We start from the raw sequence: 11870 nt of genomic DNA, 5'->3' as shown, positions 1-11870 counted from the left end.
TTTTGAAAACATTTCAGAAATTGTAGCTTGTTTCATATTTTTTGATAGTTTAAGCTTAAGTCTTTTTTGTATGTTGGACAGCATTAGCAGTTCTTGCTCCGACACAATATCTTGTTTTTTTAAAAATTCCAGGTAGTGTTCTCCTACCTGCACACCCTCCGAGATTAGAATTTTTTTAGATTCTGCCTCTCCTTCATCCTCATCATTTGAAAAATTAAGTTTTGGGGAATATCGAAGCGGATTTTGGATGTTGGCGGATTTCAGGGTGGCGGATTTTTGATGCTCCACTGTACTTACATGGGAAGAAGTTAGTTTTAATAAAACTAACCATAAGTTCGCCTTACACTTAACTTCAAATGGTGCCTTGGCAGCATTGAAGTTTTGTTCCCTTTTTCAGAAAACAGTTTGGAAATAATGGAATAAAACAGTGAGCATGCTGCAGATTTTGTAAGACACATTATATGAGTGAGAATGAAACATTTTCCCTAAAAGATTTGAGTTTTCGTTAATTCTGCCGAAAGCTCTTATTCACAGTTTCACCATTGAAGCACACACACACAAACTAGCAAAAGTGCTGGACTCTTGCTTTGGAACGTTTTCGAAGAGTTGGTGTTTATGAATAAGTAGTCGCTGATAAAAATCCTGCTTCATATTTTTTCCAAACGCTGTCTTCCAAGTTTTTTATCCTGCTGATCCATTGTCGTTACAACCGGGCTTGTTACCTCTTCTGATAGTTTCTGTACCTGCACACAAGTATGAGAATTCATACAAAGCAAGAACTATATGTTCACGGTCTCTAATCAAAGGCGTATTAAATCTCTCAATGAGAACAAATCACACTATCTATATTTAAGAATGTGTTATTGAGAATTGTACAGGGTCACTTCTACTCTTCCGAAATGGCGAATCGTTTAAAAACTCATGCTGGCGAAAGAAAGTATTCTTGCGATTATTGTCCAAAAGCCTACTTTAAATCTTTTAATTTGAAGAGACATATGAAACTTCATACTGGCGAAAACCCCTTCTCGTGCGAGTGTTGCGCAAAAGTATTTCCCGTGGCTTGGAACTTGAAGCAGCACATGAAAGTTCATACTGGAGAAAAACCCTACTCGTGCAAGTGTTGTTCTAAGACGTTCGCTTACGCTTCTAGCTTAAAAGCCCACGTACAAGCTAAGAGCGGCAAAAAACCATATCGCTGTAAACTCTGCTCAAAAGTGTTTTCTCATGCTGCGCTTTTAAAATCTCATGTGAGAGTTCACGGTGGCAAAAAGTCCTATTCGTGTGACTGTTGCTCGAAGGCATTTTCACATCCTAGGATCTTAAAGATTCATTTAAGGTCTCATACTGGCGAAAAACCCTATTCGTGTGAATACTGTTCAAAGGTATTTTCCCATTCTTCAAGCTTGAAGATTCATTTGAGGTCTCATACTGGAGAAAAACCCCATTCGTGTGAGTACTGCTCAAAGGCATTTTCGTATCCCACAAGCTTGAAGATTCATTTAAGGTCTCATACAGGCAAAAAACCCTTTTCGTGTGAATACTGCGCCAAGGCATATTTTGATGCTGCGAGGCTAAAGATTCATATAAGGTCTCATACTGGCGAAAAACCCTATTCGTGCGTGTCTTGCCCCAAGGTGTTTTCTGCGGATAGGTACCTGAAGCTGCATATGAAAGTTCACAGTGGTGAAAAGCCCTTTTCGTGTGAACACTGTCCGAAAGCATTTTCCCGTCCTTCAGCTCTGAAAAAGCATTCGGGAATTCATGCCGAGGAAAAGCCCTTTTCGTGTGAACACTGCTCTAAGTCATTTTCTGACCCTTCGACTTTAAAACAGCATTTGAGAATTCATACTGGTGAGAAACCAGTATGCGAATATTGTTGGAAGGCATTTTCCAGTGCTTATGCTTTAAAAGCGCATTTGAAAATTCATACTGAAGAAAAATCCCATTCATGTGATCTCTGCTTCAAGTCATATTATTTAGCTTCGACTTTAAAGAAACATATGCGAACTCATACTGGCGAAAAGTCTTTTTCGTGTGAACACTGCTCCAAGTCGTTTCATTATGCTTCAACTTTGAAGCAACATTTGAGTGCTCATGCCGACGAAAAACCATTTTCCTGTGAATATTGCCCCAAGACGTTTACCCTCGCTCATCATTTAAAGGCACATATGCGAGTTCATGCTGGTGAAAAACCCCACTCCTGTGAATTTTGTTCTTTGGCATTTCACACTCCTTCAAGCTTAAAAAAGCATTTGAAAACTCATACCGGCGAAAAACCCTACGCGTGTGAACATTGCTCCAGGGCATTCTCTGATGCAGGGAATTTAAGGAGACATTTGAGAATTCATACTGGCGATAAACCCTATTCGTGTGAATACTGTTCTAAGGCGTTTTCTGATGCAGGAGGTTGGAAATTACATTTGAGAACTCATGCTGTTGAAAAACCCTATTCGTGTGAAAAATGTTCGATGACTTTTTCGAATTCTTCGAACTTCAAGAGACATTTGAAAATCCATACGGACATAAAACCATATTTGTGTGAATATTGCTCAAAGCCATTTGCTACCTCTTCATATTTGAAAAATCATTTGAGAATTCATACCGAAGAGAAACCCCATGTGTGTGAATATTGTTCCAAAGCATTTTCTCATGCTGCAAATTTAATCGTCCATGTGAGATATCATACTGGAGAAAAACCCTACTCGTGTGAGCATTGCTCTAAGGCATTTGCTCATTCTTCAGCCTTGAAACAGCATTTAAAAACTCATACTGGCGAAAAACTCTATTCGTGCAAATATTGTTCCAGGGCATTTTCTACAAATTCCCATTTAGAAAGACATTTGAGAATTCATACTGGTGAAAAATCTTATTCGTGTGAACACTGTTCCCGGGCATTTGCTCATTCTGAAACTTTAAAACGACATTTGAGAGTTCATACTGGCGAGAAACCCTTTTCGTGTGAACATTGTTCCAGGGCATTTTCTGCAAAGTCAGAACTACGAAGTCATTTGAGAATTCATACTGGCGAAAAACCCTATTCATGTGAACATTGTTCCAGGGCATTTGCTCAGTCTGACTCTTTAAAACGACATTTGAGAATTCATACTGGCGAGAAACCCTATTCGTGTGAACGTTGTTCCAGGGCATTTTCTACAAATTCAGACTTAAAAATTCATTTGAGGATTCATACTGGCGAGAAACCCTATTCATGTGAACATTGTTCCAGGGCATTTTCTACAAATGCCCATTTAAAAAGACATTTGAGAATTCATACAGGTGAAAAAAAAACCTTTTCGTGTGAACATTGTTCCAAAGTGTTTTCTGAAAATTCTAATTTAAAGAAACATTTGAGGATTCATACTCAAGAAAAACCTTATTCTTGTGAGTATTGTTTTTCGGCATTTGCTCAGTCTGAATCTTTAAAACTACATATGAGAATTCATACTGGTGAAAAACCCTACTCGTGTGAACATTGTTTCAGGGCATTTTCTACAAACTCATATTTAAGAAAACATTTGAGGATACATACGGGCGAAAAACCCTATTCATGTGAATATTGTTCCAGGGCATTTTCTCAACCTAACTCCTTAAAAGGACATTTGAAAACTCATACTGGAGAATAACCCTATTCTTTTGAGTACAATCGAACCTTGTTATCCCATCACCCCTGGGGCTGCCTACAAAGTGTCATTATAGCCGGAAAGCCGTCCTAAACACAATAGTTAAAAACTAATTAACAATATTATACTGAAATTCAGATAAAAATCAGATTCGCTAAATTAATTAATAGTTTGATGTTATTAACTTTCTTCAACTAACTATTTTGAATTATGGATGGACAAAGTTAAAAATCATAAGAAAAAATACTTCTTTTTCTATTTTGTTTTACTCTAAAAGGCTGTCCAAAAAGAGTTAACTTTTTAAATAACAATTTTAGCAATTGTACTTGCAAGTAATTTTCGGTTAATCGACCTTTCGCACACTTTTAACGTAAAACTAACTACGGACGTTTACATTAAGAAAATTTAAAGACTGCTTTTTAGCTTGAGAAATAATAATATTTTTGAGATACGTCAAATTGTGTTAGTGATTTGTAACAGTTTACGATTGAAATACCGCCTTTAGGCTGTGGGAAAAGATGAGTTACCTCTCTAACATTCCTTAGCAACAAAACAATGCAGTTGCAAAAAAAAAAAAAAAAGTTGAGATACGCCCATTAGGCTTAGGTGGGCAGCAAGGGCGCCCATATGGAGGGGAGCAGGTTCAGGCTCAAGCCCCCCCCCCCTTTTTGAAATTAGAACTTCCTTGCTTTTAGTATTTTTTCTTTGCAAAAATTTAAAAACATTTCTTCTCCAGCCATTGATGAATAAGTTATTAAAACTGTCAAATTTTAATAACTCTAATCTGTACTGAAATCGGTTTCGATGGGGAAAGTATCTGAGCCCTCCCCCCTTAAAATATTGCATATGGGCGCCCTTGGAGGGCAGTGCAACGAAGTTGATTTTTTAGTGAAAACAAAAAAAAGAAGTGTTTCATGTAGTTATCAGCCAGAAAGAAACCAATTGAAAAACTCATCACTTAGTTTAGATATAGACACATTCTGGCAGCTAATCTTGTAGTGTTTAAAGAAAACTACCTGATTCTCATCTGTACTTTAAGGTGGTGTGCTGCTTTTCTATCTAATAAGGGGCTCAGTAATATTCTTTAGGTTACGTAAACCCTTGAAAAGTGCTAAGAAAAGAAAGGTTCATTTTCAAGTGCTTGAAAGTCTTTAAAAAGTTTCGTAGTACTTAAATTCTTTCAAAAATCATCGAATTGTGCTTAAATTTGTTTAAAAATTTTTTTTTATCAATGCTATTTTTGGAACATGTGTTAGATAGGCAGCACCACGAAAAATTGCTTCTGTGTTAGAGATTTTAATCCTTTGCAAATATTTTGATGTTTACTACAATCGGAAGTTATTTCGACATATGTTAACTTATATTAGCTTACTTTTTTTTTGTTTAATTTCAATAATTAACAAAGGTGTTATTTTGGAAACATGGCAACATTGAACTTTCTCGGACTTGGCGGAAAATTGCTTCTTGTGTTTGAAATTTCAATCCTTTTGCTTCTTGTAAATATTTAAATATTTTGGCTAATCGAATGTTGCTCTCACATACGCTGCCTTAGGTTAGCATATTTTATGTTTAATTTTTGTAAAATATAGATAAATGTATTTTATGGGGAAAATGCCAACATTGAATTTGGTTCGTGAAAATTTGCTTCCCTTGTTTGAGATTTCAATCCTTTTGCATCTTGTAAATATTTAAATATTTTGGCTAATCAAATGTTGCTCTGACATATGCTACCTTAGGTTAGCATATTTTATGTTTTATTTTAGTAAAATATAGATAAATGTATTTTATGGGGAAAATGACAACATTGAATTTCTTTCGTGAAAATTTGCTTCCCTTCTTTGAAATCTCAATCTTTTTACATCTTGCAAATATTTAAATATATTGTCTAATCAGATGTTGCGCTCACATACTCTGCTTTAGGATAGCATATTTTATGTTTAATTTCAGTAAAATATAAATAAATTTATTTTATGGGGAAAATGACAACATTGAATTTGGTTCGTGAAAATTTGCTTCCCTTGTTTGAGATTTCAATCCTTTTGCATCTTGTAAAAATTTTTTATATTTTTGGCAATGAGAAATTATTGTGACATGTTACATCAGATTAGCTTGTTTTATTTTTATTTTAATAACTAAAAAGTTTATTACTTTTGCTTTGTTTAATTATGTACTAATTTATTTTTGCAAACTTTATTTTAATTATTATTAATTCGTTTTCTGTTATAACAGATTGTTGGGAAAAATTTTGAATTCAAGCAGTTGCGTACATAACATTTTAACTTGTCATTTGTATTTGAAATATAAAGTTGAATTTATATAATTTAATAAAATTGAATTTATGTTTACCGTATTTTCCTGCGGATTATCTGCTAAAAAAGTATAAAATTAATGAGATGCGATTATACGCTGCCGCTGATTTTCTGTGCTTTTCTTTTTTCTCAACAGCAACGTAAAATATGTGTAGCAGGATTCGCCGAGACCTTAACCATGCCTGTATGCTTGTTTTACATAGCTTGAGACCGTTACCTGCCTGTATGTTGTTTATTTTACACAGCTTGCATGTTCTTCCTTCGCTATTCAGGCTATGTAAAATAAACAACATACAGTAAAGGAAGAATCCTTCATTTGCGCAAGATTAGACCGTTTGCTCCTTTCTGGACTCTCTTCAAATAATTAGCGTACTGTAATGACAATTTAGAGAAGATATCATTATTTTTTAGATTATTTTTGAATGTATCTTAAAAGTTATTACTTCTTCACGTTTTTAATGTAGTTGTTAAAATTTTATGTTAAATCAAAACTTCATTTTTTTTGCTTCGTATTATCCGCGGATTGTACGAATGTTTTTTTCTTGAGGCAGATTTTGGGACCTGCGAATCATGCCGCCGCGGATAATGTACAGGAAAATACGATACATCATTTATGTCTGCTAAAATAATTAAGGTGCATAATAGGGGTGATTGTTTTAATGGTATTCGCTGGAATTTTAGTAATGTTCGTTTTGCTTTTACCTTACTACCTACCCTTTACCTCAAATGCCAAAATTACTACTTTTCCGGAAGAGGCTGTAATCAGCAAGGGGGTTGAGGACTAATAAATTGACTAGGACCAGCCTAGCCGAAACCAGTGCCTGTTGCTGGTCGTCACATTTGTATTTTTTTCACATTATTTTGACTAATAAACTATTTAACCATAAGAAATGAGCAGTGTGTTAATTAAAAGGAATGACTCTATACCTTGGAGGGATACAACCAGGGTTGCCAGACGTCCCGAATTTGAAGGGACAGTCCCGTATTTTGAAAAAGTGTCCCACGTCCCGGGGAACTTCCATACGGGACAACTAGAGTCCCGTATTCTAGCTGCGATTTTTACACCTTGATAGGAGATATTTTGTGAGGTTTAATGCTTTGTAGAGATTGAATTTACAACGATGTCTCAAAAACCCGCCCCTTTTCACTGCTAGGGGCTTGACCCGTATTTACTGTTCCTTTTCTCCCTAGCCCCCAACATTGCAACGATCGCTTCAAATGCAATTTTAAGACTACAAACTTGGAACCATTTTCGGAGAGAAACCCTAGGAAAGAATATTATACTTATGATTAGGTTTAGATTGTCAATACTAAGGTAATTGCTTGCTCTTAAACCAGAAGCTGAACATATTCTCTATCTCTGTATTTCAGATAGTACAACTGAAATAATTAAACGACCGCCCATTTTATACACGGAAGTGTTAAAAACGTAGAAGGTACTTTTTACCTCCAATTCTACTTTTTACCTCAATTTATCGGAACAAACTTGTTTTCTTCAAAGAGACTTCAATTTCAAAAACATCCTTCTCCCATAAAGAGCGCCAAATATCGTCTAAATTTGCGTTTTGGGAACTTCAGTTGTGAAATTTTGCCTCGAAAGAATTCCTGAACGCCTTCTTCTTCGTAGTGTTTCCAAAGATAACTTACACATGCCCACCCCCTCCCCTATCTGTACGAATATTACACTTTTTTACTCTGCAGGTCTTCGTAATACTAAATTCTTTTTCTCAATATTCGTAAACGCTAACTCTGGTAATTTCAGTCATAAAATTCTAGTGATGACTCCCTACACTCTTTTACATTTAAAAAAAAAAAGAAGGGGAGGGGAACCTTTCTTCTAGGCACTCCAAAGGAGCAATTCTTAAGGGGCCGGCTGACCGTTAATGCCAGGGCCGGTTCTTGCTGTCCCATCCGCCACTGATTAATTGTAAATATGGATTGTCACCGGATAAGATCGCGGCTACAGTAATCAACAATGGGAGCAACTTCCTAAAAGCTTTCACAATGAAAAAGTGCAATATCCTGTAGCGTATTTCAAACAGGCCAAAAACCGCAGAAGTCTTGAACAGATTATTAGTCGATCCCTCCCCAGACCCACCTAGAGTCCCTATATGAAAACGTAGTTTTCAGAGTTACGACAACAGCTACGCTCGGAAAACGCAACCGGTTAGAGGGGAAAGATAGGGTTGCCGCCGAGCTGCAAGATTGGCTCCTTGTTCGCTTTCGAGTTCCCTTTAAAAAAATAGTCACAAGCGGAGCGGAAAGAGTGGTTGAAACGGGTTCCGAAGGATATAAGCACGCCGATTCGAAAATGCAGCCTGTCAATAAATGAAACGCTCGATTTTGATTCAAACATTAAAAAAAGACAAAATGGCCCTGTGCTAGCAGAATTAAAAGCAGATTTTTTCTTAAACCTTATTCTCTGTAATATGATTAATTTTAAATTAATCAAAAGATTCCGAGACAACGAAAATTTTATTAGTTTTAATTGATTCAAAATGAATAAAGGAATAAAAACTGATTAAGAAAATGAAATAAATAAATAAGCAACAAATAACGAACATAAAAAAATTGCTTGTTTTTGCTACTTTAAATTAAGCTTTATAAAGATTTTTGAACATGGAAATATTTCTTGTATTGATTTCAAAAGCATTACTTATTTTTTTGCTATAAAGGGAAAAAATACAATTTTCTGATTTAAACGGAACAAAGTTTAGCATTAGCTTAAAAATTCCGAAGGGAAATATATGCCTGAGATGCCCACCTACGGGGGGGGGGTGCTGCTAGGGGTGTGGGACCCATGTATATGCAAAGGAAAGTTTGAAAGAGTAATACTAGAAATATGTAGAAGCTTAAAACAAGGTATTCTACCCAGGCCCGGATCTATACATTTGGGGCCTCCCTGCAACAAAATCTGTATGGCCCCTCCCAAGAAGCCATCTGTGTATATTTGTAACGTTAAATAAGTCTTAGTGCTAAGGGGGGGGGGGGGGTGTATTTTGACATATTACATTTTTCAACATTTGTATATGCATAAGAAACAGATGTCTCTATTGTTTGATATTTGTTTCTCAAAAGTACACTATCTATTACTTAAAACTTTCAACAACATTTTAATACCAAAACAATACTAGAATGAAAGGTAGTTAGGCAGTAGACATTTTTTTAATGAAACGAAATTAAAAAAATTCGAGCACCAAAAAAGGACTTGAATTTATTTTGAATTTTTATGAGATATCAAAAACTAAAAATGAAAAACAATTTAGCATGAGGAAAACTCATTTATTTCATGCTCAGTCTTCAGATCAATAGCATGATCTTATTGTTGTAATCTTGTTGTTGTAAACAACATAGATCTCTGTTGTTCAATTTATTTTTTGGTCTTGTTTATATATCTATAAACTTTATTTAAAACAAAATTTCCAGCATTTTCATCCAAAAAAAAAATGCATTTTCTTAATGAAGCAATCAAAACCAGAGTACCAAGACAGGATTTAAAATTAAATGTTCGTGACTATTATATTTATGTGGCAAAGAACAGTCTTAGTCTTTTCTGAAATGAAACGTAATTTCAAAATAGTTGATGTACAAAGTGTTTATTATTACAAAATGTTTAAAAATCCTCACTTCGAAGTGTCGTTTCCCATAACTGTCAACAAAACATTAGTTTAATTAAAAACTTCAGTCACTAATGGGCTAATCTTCAAAAAGTGAAACTTTGCTGTCACATACCTTTTACAGTTAAAACTAAGGAATAATTTATTATTTTTCAATTTCAGCAAAAATATATCCATTTAAATCTGCCGACAGTTTTTTTTTTTTTTTTTTTTGTAATAATTTTTATTTTATTTATTTATTTATTTATTTTTTTTTTGGTTCGCAGCATGTGAATTCTCACCTTCATTTGTATTAGAATTTAATTGATTTAAAACAAACGAAGAGATAAAAAAAGGTAAGAAAATGAAAATAAATAAATGAACAACAGATAATGCACATTAGAAATTGCTTGTTTTTGTTTCGGAAAGGCAAGCGTTATAAAGAGTTTTAAATCTAAAAATATTTCCTGTAACCATCTAAAAAGCAATATTACTAATTAAAATGGTTTGCTATTAAAAAGAGTTGCATGTTTAAGTTTACCCTGTACAATTTTCTGATTTAAATGTGATTAAGTTAAACATTAAATTAAAAATTTGAAAGATAAATATGCAAAGGAAAATTTGAAAGCTTAATACTAGAAATAGGTAGATGGTTAAAACGAGGTACCCCCCCCCCCCAAAAAAAAAAAGAAAGAAAAGATACCAAGAACCTCTAAATATTTTAGTGGTTCAGTAGGAACTCCAGGTTAAAATATTAATTTGAACAAAGTTGAAAATTACTTTAATTTGAAGTAGATAGAAATATTCAGAAATAAATTGAGGAGTTGAGAGAGTGTAATTTTAAACATTACTTATTCACAACTCATATGAATAAGAAACAAATGTATCTATTTTCTATTGTTATTTATTTATTTCTCTGCATCATACATCTATTACTTAAATTTTGAACAATATTTTCACATCAAAACAATATTACAAAGAAAAGAAAGTAGACACTTTCTTAATGAAACAAAGAAAAAAATCATTCACAGCACCAGTAGAGGACTTGTACTTATTTTCAATGTTTGTGGAAAAGCAAATTTTGACAGACATTTTAAATACAACTTAGGCTGAAGAAAACTCATTCATTCCATACTAATAGTCTTCAGGTCATTACCACATAAAGATTACAACCAAAGTCTCTAATGTTCAATTTATTTTTTGGTAATGTTACATCTGTAAACTTTATTTTAAACACAGAATTTCCAACATTTTTTACACGAAAAAAAAAAGAGGAAATGAAGACATTTTTCTCAACCAGGCAATCAAAATCAAATTCAGGGTACCGAAACAGGATTTGTAGTTTTTATAGATTTTGGGGCAAACTATTATTGTCAATAACTGCTTAAGTAACAAAATAAGCAAAGATTAATCTTTGTGTTTTCTGCATTGCAACGTAACTTCAAAATGTTTAGATGTTCAAAATGTGGTTATTATTAGAAACGTACCGAGTACTCGGTAACTACTCGGTACTCGGTCAATTTGCCGAGTACTCGGTACTTGGCCAATACCGAATAGTAGCAAAAAATTGAATATTGTCCAAAGCAGTACTAAAATTTATTAAAAAAAAAGAGCAAGCATTATATTCTGCAATCATTTACAATTAAAATTTATAAGTCAAACTTCAAGAATAATGAAGTTTGTAATGCTTCAATGGAATAACTCTTTATTTTAATGTCTCCAAAGTTAATAAAACTTATTTATTAAAAATTATGCAAAAAAGGTTAGTACAGAAAATATGGAATTTTTACATTAAAAATGGATTTCTGCTACAAACAAAAATTAGTTATAAAAAATATAAAAATACTTTTGCTTAAAAAATAAAAGGAAATAAAACAACGTTAAAAGTACTGTGCAGGAACACTGCAGAGACGTGTTTTGGCGTTACAAGGAATTCCTTTTTCAATGCATAAAATGGGAGCTCGTGGATTTAAAGGCATTCGACAAAAGTCGGATTTTTTTGTGGAATGTCTTTACTTTCTTTAGCTCACATGTTATGCACTGAAAAAGACGTTCCTTGTAACGGGGGGAGGGGGGGGCAGAAACACGTGGTCTAAAGTGCTCCTGCACATTTGTTGCATTAAGAAAATTATTTATGTTTGGCGGACTAAAACTATAATTGATTGGTATACAGTGAAACCCCTCCTAACGGACACCCCTCTTATGCGGACAATTTTTAATTCCCCAGTTCCAATGCAAATAACATTATTAAACCCCTATCCTGCGAACATCTCTCTATTGCGGACAAAAAAAATTGTCCTGTTAGTGTCCGCATTAGAGGGATTTTAATGTAACTTGTTTTAATT

At 34.0% G+C, this 11870-nt stretch overlaps 1 protein-coding gene across 1 annotated transcript; it reads left to right on the top strand.

Moving 5' to 3' along the window:
- The first annotated feature begins 2000 nt into the window (after positions 1–2000).
- On the top strand, positions 2001–3623 carry LOC129232576 (zinc finger protein 177-like). Its single transcript, XM_054866709.1, has 2 exons — positions 2001–2202; positions 3316–3623. The coding sequence occupies exons 1-2, from the start codon at positions 2001–2003 to the stop codon at positions 3621–3623; spliced, it is 510 nt and encodes a 169-aa protein (XP_054722684.1).
- Positions 3624–11870: the final 8247 nt, after the last annotated feature.

The sequence above is a fragment of the Uloborus diversus genome, unplaced genomic scaffold (genome assembly GCF_026930045.1).
Source record: "Uloborus diversus isolate 005 unplaced genomic scaffold, Udiv.v.3.1 scaffold_129, whole genome shotgun sequence".
NCBI lineage: Eukaryota > Metazoa > Arthropoda > Arachnida > Araneae > Uloboridae > Uloborus > Uloborus diversus.
Note: the sequence above shows the minus strand (reverse complement) of the source record. Positions and strands in the feature narration are given on the sequence as shown.